The sequence below is a fragment of the Scyliorhinus torazame genome, chromosome 1 (assembly GCF_047496885.1).
Source record: "Scyliorhinus torazame isolate Kashiwa2021f chromosome 1, sScyTor2.1, whole genome shotgun sequence".
NCBI classification, from domain to species: domain Eukaryota; kingdom Metazoa; phylum Chordata; class Chondrichthyes; order Carcharhiniformes; family Scyliorhinidae; genus Scyliorhinus; species Scyliorhinus torazame.
The window spans coordinates 379,236,579-379,256,729 of NC_092707.1; the positions used below are offsets into that span (position 1 = coordinate 379,236,579).

General features: G+C 46.5%; 1 protein-coding gene across 1 annotated transcript in view; it reads right to left on the reverse strand.

The window, feature by feature from the left end:
• The window catches only part of LOC140426881 (neuroblast differentiation-associated protein AHNAK), a 60,980-nt gene that overhangs the window by 19,330 nt on the left and 21,499 nt on the right, over positions 1–20,151 (reverse strand). Inside the window, exons 2-3 of the mRNA XM_072512135.1 lie at positions 6,971–7,010; positions 4,864–5,014 (exon numbers count right to left, since the gene is read on the reverse strand). Coding sequence (XP_072368236.1) covers positions 4,864–5,014; positions 6,971–6,973 — 154 coding nt within the window. The 5' untranslated portion in view covers positions 6,974–7,010. The remainder of the gene's footprint in view (positions 1–4,863; positions 5,015–6,970; positions 7,011–20,151) is intronic.

The following is a 20,151-nucleotide window of genomic DNA, read 5'->3' on the forward strand; positions in this document are numbered from 1 at the left end:
GATAGACTTTTTTGTTTTGGGAAGGGCACTGATCCGAAGGTGGCAGGAACTGAGTACTCGGCTATAGCCGTGTCAGATCATGCCCCACATTGGGTGGATCTAGAACTAGGAGAGGAAAGGGAGCAGCGCCCACTCTGGCGATTAGACATGGGACTACTGGCGGACGAGGGGGTATGCGGAAGGGTGAGGGGATGTATCGAAAGATACCTGGAGGTCAATGATGGTGGGGAGTTCCAGGTGGGGGTAGTATGGGAAGCGCTGAAGGCGGTGGTTAGAGGAGAGCTGATTTCCATCAGAGCCCACAAGGGGAAACAAGAGGGTAAAGAAAGAGAGAGATTAGTGAGGAAATTTTGAGGGTGGATAAGAAGTATGCGGAGGCCCCAGACGAAGGGCTATACAGGGAAAGACGAAGATTACAGACGGAGTTTGACCTGCTGACCATGGGAAAGGCAGAGACACAGTGGAGGAAGGCACAGGGGATACAGTATGAATATAGGGAAAAGGCGAGCCGGCTGCTGGCCCAACAACTTCGGAAGAGGGGGGGCGGCGAGAGAGATCGGAGGAGTTAGGGACAAAACGGGAAAGATGGAGCAGAGAGTAGGGAAAGTGAACGAGGTGTTCAAGACATTTTATGAGAGGCTGTACAAGTCCCAACCCCCGGAGGGGAAAGAAGGAATGATACATTTTTTGGATCAGCTAGCATTCCCGAGGGTGGAGGGGCAGGAGGTGGCAGGTCTGGGGGCGCAGATTGAGCTGGATGAGGTGATCAAAGGAATAGGGAACATGCAAGCAGGGAAGGCCCCGGGACCAGACGGGTTCCCGGTGGAATTTTATAGGAAGTATATGGACCTGCTGGACCCGCTTCTGGCGAGAACATTCAATGAGGCTAAGGAAAGGGGGACATTACCCCCGACAATGTCGGAGGCGACGATATCGCTAATTCTGAAACGAGACAAAGACCTGCTGCAGTGCGGGTCATACAGGCCCATCTCCCTCCTAAACGTAGACGCAAAACTGCTGGCCAAAGTGATGGCGACAAGGATAGAGGATTGTGTCCCAGGGGTGGTACATGACGACCAGACAGGGTTTGTAAAGGGGAGACAATTGAATGCCAATGTACGAAGGCTGCTGGGGGTGATGATGATGCCCCCACCGGAGGGGAGGCAGAGATAGTGGTGGCGATGGATGCAGAGAAGGCATTCGATAGGGTGGAGTGGGACTATCTGTGGGAGGTGCTGAAGAGATTTGGGTTCGGGGATGAGTTAGACTCCTGTACGGGGCTCCGGTGGCAAGCGTCGTTACAAACAGGCAAAGATCAGAATACTTTCGATTACATAGGGGTACAAGACAAGGGTGCCCCCTGTCCCCGTTACTGTTCACGTTGGCAATTGAACCATTGGCCATAGCGCTGAGGGACTCTAAGAGGTGGAGGGGGGTGCTTAGAGGGGGAGAGGAACATCGAGTGTCACTATATGCAGATGATTTACTGCTAAATGTGGTGGACCCGGTAGAGGGGATGCCAGAGGTAATGAAGATACTCAGGGAGTTTGGAGCGTTCTCGGGATACAAATTAAATATGGGAAAGAGTGAGCTTTTTGTGATGCACCCCGGGGAACAGGGCAGGGGGATAGATGCTCTGCCGCTGAGAGGGACAGGGAATTTTCAATACCTGGGGATTCAGGTGGCCAGGAACTGGGGAACCCTACACAAACTTAACCTGACGCGACTGGTAGAGCAGATGGAGGAGGACTTTAAGAGGTGGGATATGGTGCCCCTGTCATTGGCGGGCAGAGTACAGGCGGTTAAAATGGTGGTCCTCCCGAGGTTTCTTTTCGTGTTTCAGTGCCTCCCCATCCTGATTACAAAGGCCTTTTTCAAAAAAATAGACAGGAGTATTATGAGCTTTGTGTGGGCGGGAAAGACCCCGAGGGTAAAGAGGGGGTTCCTGCAGCGCAGTAGGGACAGAGGGGGATTGGCACTGCCGAGTCTGAGTGACTACTATTGGGCCGCCAATGTGTCGATGGTCTGTAAGTGGATGAGGGAAGAAGAAGGTGCGGCGTGGAAAAGGCTACAGAGTCCTGTAAAGGAACGAGTCTAAAATCGCTGGTGACGGCGCCGCTACCATTCTCCCCAAAAAGGTACACCACAAACCCAGTGGTGGTGGCGACCTTGAAGATCTGGGGGCAGTAGAGACGACACAGGGGAGTGACGGGTGCCTCGGTGTGGTCCCCGATAAGGAATAACCACAGGTTCGTCCCAGGGAGGATAGATGGGGGATTTCAATGTTGGCAGCGAGCAGGAATTAGGAAGCTGAAGGACCTGTTTGTAGACGGGACGTTTGCGAGTCTGGGAGCATTGGAAGAAAAATATAAGTTGCCACCAGGGAATGCTTTCCGATACATGCAAGTGAGGGCATTTACGAGGCAACAGGTGAGGGAATTTCCGCAGCTCCCGATGCAAGGGATCCAGGATAGAGTGATTTCGGAGGCATGGGTTGGAGAAGGTAAAGTGTCCGAAATATACAGGGAGATGAGAGACGAGGGGGAGGCGATGGTAGAGGAGCTGAAGGGAAAATGGGAAGAGGGGCTGTGGGCAGATGCCCTAAGTAGGGTAAATTCCTCGTCCTCGTGTGCCAGGCTTAGCCTGCTTCAATTTAAGGTCCTACATAGAGCACATATGCCAGGAGCAAGACTGAGCAGGTTTTTCGGGGTGGAGGATAGATGTGGAAGGTGCTCAGGAAGCCCGGCAAACCACACCCACATGTTCTGGTCGTGTCCGACACTGCATGAGTTCTGGGAGGGTGTGGCAAGTGTGATTTCAAAGGTGGTGGGGGTCCGGGTCAAACCAGGCTGGGAGTTAGCTATATTTGGGGTTGCAGAAGAACCGGGAGTGCAGGAGGCGAAAGAGGCCGACGTCTTGGCCTTTGCGTCCCTAGTAGCCCGCGAAGGATTCTACTTATGTGGAAGGAAGAGAAGCCCCCGGGCGTAGAGGCCTGGATAAACGACATGGCAGGGTTCATAAGACTGGAATGAATAAAATATGCGTTAAGAGGATCGGCTCAGGGGTTCACCAGGCGGTGGCAACCGTTCCTTGACTATCTCGCGGAACGATAATGGAAAAACAGAAAAGACAGCAGCAGCAACCGGGGGGGGGGGGGGGGGGGGGGGGGGGAATATTATCCCGTGTTTTTGTTTTTTGCCAGTTGTTGATATTTGCTTTTTGTTTATCTCTTTTTTTCATTTTTTGTTAGTTTAATATATTATTTAAATAACGTTTAATGTATATTCCTTTATTAAGTTGTAAAAACGGAAAATTTCTGTTTGAAAAATTTCAATAAAATATATTTTTTTTTAAAAAGGAGGTGGCTGGGAAGACCAGACAAGACGTCCACGTTCTCTGATGCTGCTTGCAGGCTCTAGTCTAAACAGTGGACAGGAGACTAATTGGCCTGAAGTTAGGTTTTTGCTGGACTTGGGGACCATTTTCAGGTTGCAAACCCGATTGCCACCACAGCAGGACTGACAGTACAATCTTCCTTGAGAGGCCCAATTAAGAGGGCTCTAATCGCTGAGGGCACCTCTGCGATCACAGTTCAATTGGAGGCAGAGCCAGGCTGCGAAACGGGGAGGGTGAGTCAGAGCATTTGATCATGAGAGCCTTCATAACGCCTGCAGTGAGAATGCTGCTGGGATGAATGGGACAAGAGAGGGTGCAACAAAATGGAGGCATGAAACAGGCGGAAGAAATGGCAGCCACAACATCATTTTTTTTAAATTTAAATTTAGAGTACCCGATTTTTCTTCCCAATTAAGGGGCAATTTAGCGTGGCCAATCCACCTAATCTGCACATCTTTTGGGTTGTGGGGGCGAGACCCACGCAGACACTGGGAGAATGTGCAAACTCCACACAGACAGTGACCTGGGGCCAGGATCCAACCTGGGTCCTCAGCGCCGTAGGTAGCAGTGCTAACTACTGCTCCACCGTGCCGCCATGCCACAACATCATCATCAACATTATCCGTGCCATCAGTCTCCAGGGATAATCATACATTTGCAACCCTCTGCCTGCAGATAACGTTAGGTTTGCCCATTTGCATCTTTATAGTTCAGGTTGCATATTATTTTTATAGTGTTTCCACCTTCCATGTGCACTCAGCCCCTGTAAGGCAACAAGCTGCATACACTGCAGAGATCCTTCAGACCACGGGTAAAATTCCACTGCTATCAGAACATGCCTGCTAATTGCTTCATTAACAACTCCAATTGGCTTCTCGCTGCTGGTGTTTGTCATTGACTTACAGAACCCGCCTCTGGACTGATAAATCACAGGCCACACATGGGCAGGAGCTCCGGTAAGGAAAAAGGTCACCACAGGAACCAGCTCACTAAAGGACAAGACCGCATACTAGCTCTGCTGCAGAAGTCTCAAGTGCTGACTTAGAGGATGTAGGCCATCTGGTAGCAAGACTGGATAGCACAGCTCCAAGCTTGGAGGAGTACAAATCAACTTACCTTAGAGTTTACCACAGAGTATGGAATTCATTCCGCCCAATTGGGTGGTCACCTCCATGAGCAGGCTAATAAGCTGGACAGTGAGAGAAAGGAAGACCTTTTGATTCTTAAAGATGCCAGGATGGTAATGGAGAGCACACGAGGCATTGTATAGGGAAGGGAATGTAGGCACCTGTGCTGTCAGCAATATCAGACACTCGAGCAACCTTTTCCGAGCTGAAAAAAGCATGGCACCAACAAACTTTGAAGTTAATGACTTTTTATCTATTAGTTTGATTTTGATTCTAGGTCTGTAATACCTCCGGCATTTAATATTTATAATCATACATGCAAAATAAAAGCAATAGTTACCTTTCTTCAAAGTACCAGCTCTTGCAACTGGGGAGTTTTGCTGAATGTTTTCAATAACGATACCTCCATTCGCTGCATTGCTGAGAGTAAGTCCGTCAGAGAGGGCCCCAACTGGGAGAGTGGCAGCCGCACCCTGGTCAAAGCTGAAGTTCTAGTTTCAGAAGAAAGATCATACAAAAGGACTTGGGATGTTATTTTCTTTTCTTTTTTAAATACGTTTATTTTTAAAATTCCATATTAATCAAAACAACCCAAAACAATCAACAGGAATACACAATAGAAGAGAAAAACAAAAAAGCAAAAACACACATAACACTGAATTAATTTAACAGGGCACAGTGATCAACTCCTTCAAAAAGGACATGAATGGCTGCCATCTTCGGTAGAACCTCTCCACCGACCTCCTGATGGTGTATTTGACCTCGTCCAAATTCAGAAATGACATGAGGTCACCCAGCCAAGCCGAGGCATGAGGCGGAGTAGGAGACCTCCACCCAAGCAGAATTCGCCTCCGGGCTATCGATGAGGCAAAGGCGAGGACATCCACCTTTATCCCAGACTGTGTCACCAGCGAATCCAACACCCCAAATATTTATTTATTTATTTTTAATTTAGTGTACCCAATTAATTTATTTTCCAATTAAGGGGCAATTTAGCATGTTCAATCCACCTACCTTGCACATCTTTGGGTTGTGGGGGTGAAACCCACACAACCACAGGGAGAATGTGCAAACTCCACACGGACAGTGATGCAGAGCCGGGATCGAACGTGGGACCTCGGCGCCACCATGCTGCCCTCAACACCCCAAATATGGCCACCAGTGGACATGGATCCAAATCTACACAGAGTATCTCCGACACGGTGTTAAATGAAGGAACAGGAACAGTGATAGATTGTCAATGTCAGGGACAGCACGGTGGTGCAGTGGTTAGCACTAGTGCCTCATGGCGCCGTGGACCCAGTTTCAATCCCGACCCCGGGTCACTGTCCATGTGGAGTGTGAACATTCTCCCAGTGTCTGCTGGGTCTTGTAGTGATCTCTATATGAATATACATGATCAATGTATGTAAATGTAGGACAGTAATTTCAACACTAGATGTCTCACTATCAGATGGTATAAGAATGACTTTCCTGCTCTTTCTGAGAGAGTGTGCTTCAGGAGAGTGAACAGACAAGACATATATTAGCTAGAGAGAGAGAAGTTAGAAGTTATTTCATTATTACATTGTATTGTTAGTTATCTTTACTGTATTTTATTTCTTTTACCAGTTGAGTATTAAGTACAAAGGATTCACAGAATATTATTTATATTACTCATTAAATTAGTTAATCTTTAAAAGAAGATTAGTGTTTATTTCATAAACTCGGCTGGTTCAAAGAGTAAGTAATATAATATGTTTCACTCCCACAACCCAAAGATGTGCAGGATAGGTGGAATGGCTACGCTAAATTGCCCCTTAATTGGAAAAAAAATAGGATTGGGTACTTTAATTTATAAAAAAGAAAAAAAAAGTCAGGATGGCATGAGACTCAAAGAGGAAGCTGAAGGTACTGGTGTTCCCATGCTGCCTCTGTCCTTCTAGATGGTTATGGGGCTGTCAAGAAAGCTTGGAGCGTTACCTCAGGGCATCCTGTAAATATCACATACTGCAGCCATGGTACACCAGAGATGGGAGAATCCCATTATAATCAGTTCATTATAATCAGTTCACTTGCTAGGAAATACTTTCTTAACATTAATAAATGAGTGAACATGGGGCGGCACGGTGGCACAGTGGTTAGCACTGCTGCCTCACAGCGCTGAGGACCCGGGTTCGATCCCGGCCCTGGGTCATTGTCCATGTGGAGTTTGCACATTCTCCCAGTGTCTGCTGGGTCTCACTTCCACAACCCAAAGATGTGCAGTGTAGGTAAAAAAAAAAAGAATTGGCCACTTTAAAAAAAAAAAAATTTTTATGAGTTAACATATACACCAGAGAAGCTTTGCATTAGAATATTGTAGGAGAGGGAATGGAACATAGGAAGTATCAGAATTGCTGATCTAATAGCAAGCTCATGTCATTAAACATAGGAAAGTGGCTATTTTGTGAAAGACAATTACATACCATTTTGTCTCCTCAGTCACTGCTCTTCCAATGTAAATCTCTGAAGACAGAAAAGAACAAAATTAAATCTTGCATGTTCTACAATATCGACACCACACTTAATTTCATTCCGCCTTCAAATTCCTCACTCTATTGCTGAAGGTACTGATTCGTTCCATAAGCACCATTAGCATCCAGTAGGTTGTGGCATTTCTCCAACAATGAGGCTACTTAGTGATTATCGCCAGCCATTCAATTGGGAATGTCACACGTGAGCCCAAACCAACACATGGGCCATCTTATGAATTTATGCATCTGCACTGTGTTGATTTGGGCACAATGGTTAGCACTGCTGCCTCAATGCGCCAAGGACTCGGGTTTTATCCCGCCCCATGTCTGCATGGGTCTCACCCTCACAACCCAATGATGTGCAAGGTGGGTGGATTGACCACGCTAAATTGCCCCTTATTTGGAAAACATTTTTAAAAACAAAAGAACATTTAAAAGAAGGATAAGTTCATAAGATATAGGAACAGAATTAGACCATTTGGCCCATCGAATCTGCTCGGCCATTCGATCAGGGCTGATATCATCCTGGCCATCCTGCCCGTTCTCCATAACCCGTCAACCCATTACCAAATAAAAATCTGTCAAACTCCTCCATAAATTTATTCACTGTCTCAGCATCCACCGCACTCTGGGGGAGCGAATTCCACAGATTCACAACCCTTTGGGAGAAGTAGTTTCTCCTCAACTCTGTTTTAAATTTGCTATGTCTTATCCTCAGACAATGACCTCTCATTCTAGAATACCCCACAAGAGGAAACATCCGCTCCATGTCTATTTTACCCATACCTTATACCATCTTGTATACCTCAATTTCATCTCCCCTCATTCTCCTACATTCTAGAGCGTATAGGCCTAAACTATTCAATCTCTCCTCATACGACAAACCCCTCATCTCTAGAATCAACTTGGTGAACACCCTCTGAACTGCCTCCAACGCCACTACATCTTTCCTCAAATAAGGGGACCAAAACCGTGCACAATACTCCAGGTGTGGCCTCACCAATGCCTTGTATAGTTGCAACAACACTGCCTCACCTTTATATTCTATTCCTTTAGCTATAAATGCCAACACTCCATTTGCTTTCATTATTTATTTACTTTTTAAAAATAAATTTACAGTACACAATTATTTTTTTTCCAATCAAGGGGCAATTTAACTTGGCCAATCCACCTAACCTGCACATCTTTGTGGGTGAAACCCACACAGACAATTGGAGAATGTGCAAACTCCACACGGACAGTGACCCAGGGCCGGGATTCGAACCTGGATCCTCAGCGCCTTAGGCAGCAGTGTAAACCATTGTAACACATGTCGCCCTGCTTCCTTTATTATCTGCTGTGCCTGCATGCTAGTTTTCTGTGACCCATGAACGAGGATCCCCAGATCCCTCTGCAACAGAGCACCTGGAAGTCTCTTATGGGTGGCACGATAGCACAGAGGGTAGCACTGTTGCTTCACAGCGCCAGGGTCTCAGGTTCGATTCACGGCTTGGGTCACTGTGTGATGAGTCTGCACTGTTCTCCCAGTGTCTGTATGGGTTTCCTCCGGGTGCTCCAGTTTCCTTCCACAAGTCCCAAAAGACGTGCTGTTAGATGAATTGGATATTCTGAATTCTCCCTGTGTACCCGAACATGGCGCCGAAGACCCAGTTTGATTGCGGCCCCGGGTCACTGTGTGTGTGGAGTTTGCACATTCTCTCCTTGTCTGCATGGGTCTCACCCCCACAACCCAAAGATGTGCAGGGTAGGTGGATTTACCACACTAAATTACTCCTTAAATGGATAAAAAGAATTGGGTGCTCAAAAAACGTTTTAAAATCGTGCCTTTCAATTTGTTAGTGCCTGGTTCACGTGGAAACATAGAAAACGTATGGTACAGAGGGAGGCCATTCTGCCCATTATGTCTTTTCAACCAAAAAAGGTTATCCAACCCCAATCTATTTACATACATAGAAGATAGGAGCAGGAGGAGCCTTTTGGCCCTTCGAGTCTGCTCCGCCATTCATCACGATCATGGCTGATCATCCAACTCAATAGCCTAATCCTGCTTTCTCCCCATAGCCTTTGATCCCATTCTCCCCAAGTGCTATATCCAGCCACCTCTTGAATATATTCAATATTTTAGCAACAACTACTTCCTGCGGTAATGAATTCCACAGGTTCACCACTCTTTGGGTGAAGAAATGGCTCCTCATCTCTGTCCGAAATGGTTTACCCATAATCCTCAGATTGTGACCCCTGGTTCTGGACACACCCATCAGCCATCATCAGCTCCTGGTCCATAGCCCTGTAGTTAAGAGTATTTCTCAGTGCATATCCAAGCATGTTTTAATTGTGTGTCCTCAATCCTTTTTTCCACAAAGAATATTATTCAAGGCCTTTGGCACTCCTCACAATTGAGGATCTTCAATTCTTTGAACTCGAGACAGTGGAATGGGAGTTGGGGGGGGGGGGGGGGGGTGTTTAAGGTCTAGCAGGTTTCCAGTTGTCTTCAGTAAGTTTCTGTCCAGCTCACAGCAGGGTGAACAGGTACCTGTTTACCGACAGGTAAAGTCGGTAACCGACTTTAATACCTAACCCACATCCAGACCAGAACAGGTACCTGCCGGCCTCTACAAAATTTCCGGGAGAGAGAGAACACAAGGGATACAGAACTTACGATTGCACAGCCAGATGTGTGTCATAAGTTACTCTGAGATCAACTGGCTTCGATCCAGTTTGCAAAATGAGAAGGTGAATTTACCCTGGAGCACAGAAGCCAGTGGAGGTCCTGCTCGGAAGCAGCGCAATATTTCATAGTCCACCAGGAGGCACCACTACATTGCTTATAGTCTCAGTGGTCCTGTCGCTAATTAACAGAAAAGCTTGACAACTTCAGAGACGAGAAGTAGTGGTTTTATTAAAATTTCTCACTGGAAAGCACAAATCATCAGTTTGAAATGAGTTCATTGCCCAAACAGTGACAACATGGATTTCTTATAGGAAAGTCTATCACTTGGAACATTAGCAAAGTTTACAAAGGAGAGGAGGATGTTGAAGAGCCAATGTAATATTGTTTTTTAAAGAGTGAATCAGAAGAGGAAGGTTCTTAAGAGACTTGTGCAGGAAGGCAGAGAGTTGGCAAGGTGACAGGCGAGATGATGTTGGCCAAGAAGAGCTCAGTGGCTCTACCCCTCAGATCAACCTCTGTTGGGGGAGAGGAAGGAGGAGGGTGAAAACAGTAATCGAAAGTCAGAGGGTAGAGCTGCCAAGTGGGATACTGGGCTTGAAAAGATTGTTCAGTTAAGGTGGAGTGAGATGGGATTCAAGAAAAAGGGGGCAAGGTTCTTGAACTCAATTTCACAAGGAGAGGGATCCATACCAGAGCTTAGAAAACAATTTCCTGTTAGTGTCAAAGAACAATACAGCACAGAAACAGGCCCTTCGGTCCTCCAAGCCTGTACCTGTCATGATACCAACCCTTGGCCAAAACCCTCGGCACTTCCTTGTGCCGTATCCCTCTATACCCATCCTATCCATGTGTTTGTCAAGATGCCTTTTGAATGCTGTTAATGTATCTGCTTCCACAACCTCCCCTGGCAACGCATTCCAGGCACTCACCACCCGCTGCGCACAAGACCTGCCTCGCACATCTCCTCTAAGCTTTGCCCCACGGACCTTAAACCTAAGCCCCCTGGTGACTGTCCCCTCCACCCTGGGAAAGAGTGCCTGCCCATCCACTCTATCCATGCCCCTCAATCTTGTAGACCTCTATCAGGTCACACCTCAACCTCCGTTGTTCTAATGAAAACAGTCCAAGTCTATTCAGCCTCTCTGCATAGCGAACACCCTCCAGATCAGGCAACTTCCTGGTAAAGCTCCTATGCACCCTCTCCAAAGCCTCCACATCCTTCTGGTAGTGTGGCGACCAGAATCGTGCACAATATTCCACGTGCGACCTTACCAAGGTTCTATACAACTGTAGCATGACTTGTCAGTTTTATGTTTGATGCCCCGTCCAATGAAGGCAAGCATTCTGTCTACTTTCTTGACTACCTTGTTCACTTGTGTTGTCACTTTCAAAGATCTGCACACCCAGAACTCTCGGACTTTCTATATTCCTAAGAGTTTTGCCATTTACGGTATATTTCCCCTCTATGTTAGACCTACCAAAATGCATTACCTCACATTTGTCCGGATTAAACTCCATTTGCCATTTCTCTGCCCAAGTCTCCAACCTATCTATGTTCTGCTGTATCCTCCGACAATCCTCAACACTGACACTCCAACAACCTTGGTGTCATCCACGCACTTGCTAATCAGACCAACTACATTTTTCTCCAAATCGTTTATGTATACTACAAACAAGAGGCCCCAGCACAGATCCCTGTGAAACACCGCTAGTCACAACCTTCCATTCAGAAAAGCACCCTTCTACTGCTACCCTTTGCCTTCTGTGACCGAGCCAGTTCTGTATCCATCTTATCACCTCACCTCTGATCCCGTGTGACTTCACCTTTTGTACCAGTCTGCCATGAGGCACCTTGTCAAAGGCTTTACTGAAGTCCATGTAAATAACATCCACCGCCCTCCCCTCATCAATCACCTTTGTAACCTCCTCAAAAAACTCGATCAAGTTAGTGAGGCATGACCGCCCCTTAACATAACCATGTTGCTGTGCATTCTTGAAAGATACAGGAGTTAATATTCAGTCCCATTTATTTAAAGGGGCCTCAGGATTTACTACTACGGTGCCTCTTCCTCTCTGTAAGTCATTGTGTTCACTATGCTATGACTTGAATATTGAGCAAAACCTTAAAGCTTACATCAGTAGCACCAAAACAATGTAGTAGTCTGGAATTTTGACTCCCTTCATGACCCAGCAAGTTTATCCAATCAGGAACTGAGCTGCACACACCAGGGAAGAATCCCCTTGGTTTGTTCCTGAGTCTACAGTGAGTTAACTTATTCCAGCTCAGTTTAATCCCCAAATGTGTGGGTTAAGCATGGCCTCTACTGCTGTGGTCTATGCTGGGAAAGTGTGTTTGTGTGACATCTGGTGAGGAGAGCATTGGGCCTGGCTGATACCTGCTGGGTGAATGGCCTTCTTACAGCCATAGTACAAATTTGTAGATTCTCTCTCCCCCCCCCCCCCCCCCCCCCCCACACACAGTGCGCTGTGAAGGACAGCACATTTCCTGATCTTTACTTGTATCAGTTTGAATCTGGCCTCTAGGAAGTGTAACCGAGATAAGCCCTACCTGTGGGAATAGAAAAGAAAAAACAACATTTATATTGTGCCCTTCTTGAACTCATGACATCCCAAAATGCTTTCCATGCAATGAATTACATTTGTCTGATGTATCTCCTTCAAGGCACTCCTCAAGGATTTGAGCATCTGACCAACACCACCCTGTGTGGCTTGCTGTCTTATTTTAGAAAGCTCCTGGGAAACACCTCTTTGGTGTTGGGGGGGGGGGGTCATCACATTAACGTCACTATCATTAAGGTAGGAAGCGCCACAGTCAATTTGCAGACAGTAAGCTTCCACAAACACCAGTGTGATAGCGACCGGATAATCTGTTTTATTGATGTTGGTTGACATATAAATATTAACCAAGATGCAGTAGGCCACTTCCTTTTTAAAAAAAATTCATATAATACAGTGCGTCAGGCCAAAAGCAGCTGATCATACAATGTCAACTTTTGGCAAGACTTTTTTTTCAAAACGATTTTATTGAGCCATTTATAATTTTAACATTTTAAACAACAGAGATCCAACACATGCAGAAACCCCACAGTAACACACCCAACTCCCCCAGCCCTAAACCCTAACTACCCATACATTAGATTCCCTGCCCTTAATCATCACTTCCATGCCCCCCCCCCCCACCACCCTCCAAGCTGACGGTCAATTTTCCTTGCAGAAGTCGATGAACGGCTGCCACCATGAGCGAACCCCTGTAAAGAACCCCTCAAGGCAAACTTAATCTTCTCGAGCCTAAGAAACCCTGCCATGTCACTGACCCAAACCCCCGACTTGTGGAGTCCCTCCATCCCAGCAAAATCCGTCTCCCGTCTCCAGGTCACCAGGGAGGCAAAGGCCAAAACGTCGGCCTCTCTTCCCCCCTGGACTCCCGGATCTTCCGACACTCCAAATATTGCCACCTCTGGACACGCAGTCACCCTTCCTTCCAGGACCTCTGACATGGCATCTGAAAATTCCTGCCAGAATCCCCTCCGCCTCAGACACGCCCAAAACATATGTACATGATTCGCAGGACCTTCCCCACACCGCGCACACCTATCCTCCACCTCATCAAAAAACCTAGTCATCCGGGCCACAGTCATACGAGCCCTGTGGACACCTTGAACTGGATCAGGCTAAGCCTGGCACACAACAAGGATGCATTGACTCTCCTCAGGGCCTTCTCCCATAACCCGGACTCTCCTCCCAGCTCGTCCTCTTCACCTCCCCAATTAGGACCCCTTCCCACTCCATCAGTTCCTTATATATTTCCGAGACCCTCCCCTCCTCAGCCCCTAACTTTTGGCAAGATTTAATGCATATTTATTAATGTTGATGATCTGACTATGCGATGTTGCCGTTGTACTAAAGATACCAGTTTGACGCCAGTAGTGAACTATGCAGCCAGCTTTTTATATTTCACTGTACAAAGGCAGATTAGAGGTTTTTTAAAATATAAATTTAGAGTACCCAATTAATTATTTCCAATTAAGGGGAAATTTAGCGTGTCCAATCCACCTACCCTGCACATCTTTGTGTTGTGGGGGTGAAACCCACGCAAACACGGGGAGAATGTGCAAACTCCACAAGGACAGTGAACCAGAGCTGGGATCGAACCTGGGACCTCGGCGCCGTGAGACTGCAGTGCTAATCACTGCGCCACCATGCTGCCCAGATTAGAGTTTGTTGACTAATCCAATATCACCCCTTCTACATATTGCCAAAAATTAAAATTACTACAAAGTATTATAAGCACAATGGTTAGCACTGTTGCTTCACAGCGGCAGGGTCCCAGGTTTGATTCCCGGCTTGGGTCACTGTCTGTGTGGAGACTGCACATTCTCCGTGTCTGAGTGGGTTTCCTCCGGGTGCTCGGTTTTCCTCCTACAAGTCCCGAAAGACGTGTTGCTAGGTAATTTGGACATTCTGAATTCTCCCTCAGTGGACCCGAACAGGCGCCGGAATGTGGCGACTAGGGGATTTTCACAGTAACCTCATTGCAGTGTTAATGTAAGCCTACTTGTGACAATTAAGATTATTTTTAGAATATTGGTAGGTGTGCATTGATGCAATGCAAAAATGATGTCACATCAATGCAGAAACTGCAGTATATTTGACCTATCAAAGACACTACATACCATAAGAAATGAGAAGCAGAATTATGATCACACTGGCCTAAATTCTGTAATTGGTGCTAATTTACATCTGCTGGTCACCCATTTTGGTTAACACTGATGTTAAAATAATGCTGTTAGATAATTTAGATTACTGACTTGCATACACATGTGTGCACAAGAGTGCTGCAAATACAATCCCCTCTAGTTTGGCTCGAATCCAATCCAGGAAGAATGTGGCTTTAACTCGAAACAGTTTATGTCAGACTTACATGGTGATATTAGCAAACAAAGGTGTCAGTGCACCACATTGCCTTTCTTTCCTCTCAGTTTTCCTTGCTATTGGTAAACCCTTTAGCTCAGTTACATCATCGCCATTTGAATAGCTTGTTGCCAGCAGAACATTACGTCGTGAGGGTGTTGCCACCAAAATGAAAATCAAATTGAAACCTCCACCTGTAGAAAGGGTGGGGCTTTACATTCTCAACAATCAGCAAACAGGTGCAAATTCAAATGATCTACGTCAAGAAAGTTGTTGCATTCCACAAGTCATCCTGACTGGATACAAGATATTTGCAATGTATTGGCACGACTGAAGCAACGCGGTTTCAAGACCCCTCTCCCCAGCATACTCCTGGCAAACGTCCAAGCGATCGAAAACAAGCTGGATGAACTTAACGCCAGACTTACCTCTCAGAGGGAAGTAAGAGACTGTTGTGTGCTCTGTTTCACAGAGACAGGGCTCACCCCTGCCTCACCGGACTGTGCCATACAACCTGAAGGCTTCTCAATTCACCGGGCGGACCGCACGGCATCATCAGGCAAAGCGAAGGGTGGAGGGGTGCGCCTCCTCATCAACTCCTCCTGGTGCTTGGATGTGGCGACTCTGGCGACCTACTGCTCCCAGACCTGGAATACCTGACCGTGAAGTGCCGCCCATATTATCTTCCACGTGAGTTCACTTCAGCCATTATCACAGCGGTCTACATCCCATCCCAGGCAGTAGTGAGGAAGGCGCTGGATGAACTATACACAGTAATAAACAACTACGAAACAGAACACCCGGAGGCCTTGTTCATCGTGGCCGGAGACTTCAACAAGGCCAACCTCAAGAGTGTACTGCCAAAATTCCACCAGCACATCTCCTGTCCCACCAGGGGCGACAACACTCTTGACCACTGCTACTCAAAAATCAAGGGCGCCTACCGTTCCATCCCCCACCGCACTTAGGGAAATCAGACCATAAGACGGTGCTCCTTCGCCCAAGCAGAAACTCAAGCGGGAGAATCCAGCTAAGAAGGTTGTGCAGTGCTGGTCCGAGGAGACAGAAGAGCTCTTACGTGACTGCTTAGAGACAGTGGACTGGTCCATATTTAAGAACTCAGCGACCAACTTAAATTAGTATGCCACCACCGTCACAGACTTCATCAGCAAATATGTGGACGACTGCGTGCCAAAGAAAGCAGTACGTGCGTTCCCCAACCGGAAACCATGGCTCAATCGCGAGATTGACTCCCTACTGAAGGACAGATCTGAGGCGTTCAAGGCAGACGACCCTGACCTATACAAGAAATCCAGGTACAACCTCCGCAAAGCCATCCGGAATGCCAAGAGAGAATATCAAACCAAGCTAGAGTCACAGACAGACTCTCGGCGGTTGTGGCAAGGACTAAACAACATAACGGGCTACAAAGCGAAGCCGAACAGTATCTCTGGCAGCAGCGCACCCCTCCCCGATGAACTCAATGCATTCTATGCTTGGTTCGAGCAAGTAACCAACAATCCGCTGGCAAGTGCCCCAGCAGCCCATAATTCACCCATACCCACCATCACAGCTTCCAAAGTCAGATTGGCCTTCCTGAAAGTGAACCCTCGGAAGGCGACGGGCCCAGACGGGATCCTTGGTCGTGCACTCAGAGCCTGCGCGGACCAGCTGGCAGAGGTATTCACGGACATCTTTAACCTGTCCCTACTCCACTCCGAGCTCCCCACCTACTTCAAGAAGACCACCATCATACCGGTACCAAAGAAGAACCAGGCAACGCGCCTCAATGACTACATACCAGTGGCCCTGACTTCAGTCGTAATGATGTGCTTCTAGAGATTGATCATGAAGCGCATCACCTCCATACTCCCAGAACGCCTTGATCCACTGCAATTTGCATACCGCTGCAACCGGTCCACATCAGACACCATTTCCCTGGCCCTACACTCATCCCTAGAGCATCTCGAAAACAAGGACTCCTACATTAGACTCCTATTGATTGACTACAGCTCCGCCTTCAACACAATAATCCCAGCCAAGCTCATATCAAAGCTCCAAAACCTAGGACTTGGCTCCCCACTCTGCAACTGGATCCTCGATTTTCTGACCAACAGACCACAATCAGCAAGAATGAACAACAACACCACCTCCACAATAGTCCTCAACACCGACGCCCCGCAAGGCTGCATACTTAGCCCCCTACTCTACTCCCTGTACACACACGACTGTGTGGCAATACTTGGTTCCAACTCCATCTACAAGTTTGCTGACGATACGACCATAGTGGGCCGGATCTCGAATAACGATGAGTCCGAATACAGGAGGGAGATAGAGAACCTAGTGGAGTGGTGTCGCGACAACAATCTCTCCCTCAATGCCAGCAAAACTAAAGAGCTGGTAATTGACTTCAGGAACCAAAGTACTGTACACACCCCTGTCAGCATCAACGGGGCCGAGGTGGAGATGGTTAGCAGTTTCAAATTCCTAGGGGTGCACATCTCCAAAAATCTGTCCTGGTCCACCCACGTCGACGCTACCACCAAGAAGGCACAACAGCGCCTATACTTCCTCAGGAAACTAAGGAAATTCGGAATGTCCACATTGACTCTTACCAACTTTCACAGATGCTCCATAGAAAGCATCCTATCGGGCTGCATCACAGCCTGGTATGGCAACTGCTCGGCCCAGGACCGCAAGAAACTTCAGAGAGTCGTGAGCACCGCCCAGTCCATCACACAAACCTGCCTCCCATCCATTGACTCCATCTACACCTCCCGCTGCCTGGGGAAAGTATCATCAAAGATCCCTCCCACCCGGCTTACTCACTCTTCCAGCTTCTTCCATCAGGCAGGAGATACAGAAGTCTGAGAACACGCACGAACAGACTCAAAAACAGCTTATTCCCCGCTGTTACCAGACTCCTAAATGACCCTCTTATGGACGGACTTCATTAACACTACACCCTGTATGCTTCATCCGATGCCAGTGCTTATGTAGTTACATTGTATATGTTGTGTTGCCCTATTATGTATTTTCTTTTCTTCCCTTTTCTTCTCATGTACTTAATGATCTGTTGAGCTGCTCGCAGAAAAATACTTTTCACTGAACCTCAGTACACGTGACAATAAACAAATCCAATCCAATCCAGCCCAGGTTACTGTTGTTAATTGTTGTTACAGTAACTGCAATTAATAGTTCCAAATATTTATTATTTTCAAAGGGAAACTTCACACAGATGTGTGACCGCCAAGCATTAGGTGAAAACTGAACCTGCAGCCTGGAATTTGTAATGTAGGCTCAAAAATGTACTGGGGCGACTTCTGGGCATATAAATACCAGAATTCATCTGCTGACAGTCTCTCCCCCAGTCCCCATTGGCTATTCCGGATTAAGCATTATTTGTGCTGGGCCCTGTGCCACCAGGGGTAAATTCACAAGGGAAGCTTTGACTATTCACTGTGGGGGAGGGGATGTCCAAATCACCCCTCCAGGAAACATTTTATTCCCCCAAAATATTACTTTATCCATAAAATTTGGAAAAGGTCATTTTTTTTATTCCTTCAAGGGATGTGAACATTATTGGCTAGGCAAGCATTTATTGCCCATCCCTAATTGCCCTTGAGAAGGGCATAACAGTGCAACTTCATTACAGAAAGAGCAAAACAGATCCATTTCTTTCAATACCATCTATGTTACTTCTGAGGTGCCTCCTGTCAAATGAGAGTACCTTTAAGAAATAGGTGTTTTAGGCAGCACGGTGGCGCAGTAGGTTAGCCCTGTTGCCTCACGGCGCCGAGGTCCCAGGTTCGATCCCGGCTCTGGGTCACTGTCCGTGTGGAGTTTGCACATTCTCCCCGTGTTTGCGTGGGTTTCGCCCCCACAACCCAAAAGATGTGCAAGGTAGGTGAATTGGTCACACTAAAATTGCCCCTTAATTGGAAAAAATGAATTGGGCACTCTAAATTTAACAAAACATTTGTTTTAGGCTGTTTGCTGCAGGGTGTTTTATAGTTTCGTTTTCAGTGTTGGAGCTGAAGCCAGACAGAGCAGGTGTACTGTTGATCTCTCTGCCATGAAAAGACTATCTCTTGATCATTTGGTGAATTCAGAATTATAAATGTTCTCAGTAGTGAATGTAAACCTAATGTGCTTCTGTTAAAAGGTGTTTCTTTTGTCTTCTGGATGTTGTTTGGGAAGTTATTAAGGATTACTTAATGTTGTATTCTTTGGGGGTTGTATTTGAATTGATGGTTGCTAAGATGTTCACTGTATGTTTTAAAAAGGTCAACTTGAGTTCATAGAATAAACATTGTTTTGCTTTAAAAAATACTTTTCCATTTCTGCTGTACCACACCTGTAGAGTGGGCTGTGTGCTCCCCATACCACAATCTATAAAAGGTTGTGGGTCAGGTGAACTCCATGATACACTTTGGGGTTCTCTAAACCCTGACCCATAACACTCCCTACACTTAAAAGTTACGTTTACGATATTCATTTTGTATCAAACATCCAATCTGAGTTTTTGATTTAACATACAACCGGTTTCCAAACCCTCAGTATACAACCGTGGGAGGGCCTTAGAAAGGGTACCGGAAAGATTACATCTTTCAGGAAGTCTTTCAACAATCAAGGCTAAACCTCAGACCTGGCCCACATTTGGGATTCAGCTACCCTTTGCTAGTCTTTGGTGCACATGCCTTCTTTGTGCAGGCCCAGCAGACCCCTCAAGCTGAGACCGAGGAAACCCTCAGCCTTATTTGAGGTTTTAGCTCCAAATTATATCTTCTGGAAATTGCCAGCGGAGGGAGGAGAGGACCATAAATGCCCTCTGCCCTTTTTGTTGCAGTTCTGCTCACAGAATCTCTGGCAAATTGTATTGAAATCAACACAAATCCTTCTCTTGCATACCTCAGGTATAATTATAGCTTCCATCAATACAACCAGCACAATTTGTTATTCTGTCTTATGAGAAAGCATAATGGCAATACAAATACCTGTTTAATGTAGGTTTTTGCATTGTCTTTGTGCTTCGCTGCCATTTTTTCATTTGCCTAGCCATTTTGACCTTTCATCTGTCTGCACATATGTATGTATATGTGCAGCAGTGTGAGGTACTTAGCAATGTTAGTTAAATGAGAAATTAAAAAAAGAACCTTCCTCAAACTAAAAAAGTCATGCTTTTTCACTTTACAGATGTATTTTGTTTTTAGCAACCTAGGTTTCTACTTCAGATTTCAAACATTTGCAGTTCCTTTATCTGTTTGTATAAATTTAGGGTAGGCGGTGGTGGTGCAGTGGCATTTTCACTGGACTAGTGATTCAGAGACCCAGGGTGATGCTCGAGGGATTCAGGTGAGAATCACACCAAAGCATTAAAATCTAATGGAATTAAATATCTAATGATGACCATGAAACCACTGTCGATTGTTGTAAAAATCCATCTGGTTCACTATGTTCTTTAGGGAAGGAAATCTGCCGTCCTTACTTAGTCTGGTCTACAGCGATGTAGGTGACTCTTAGCTGCCCT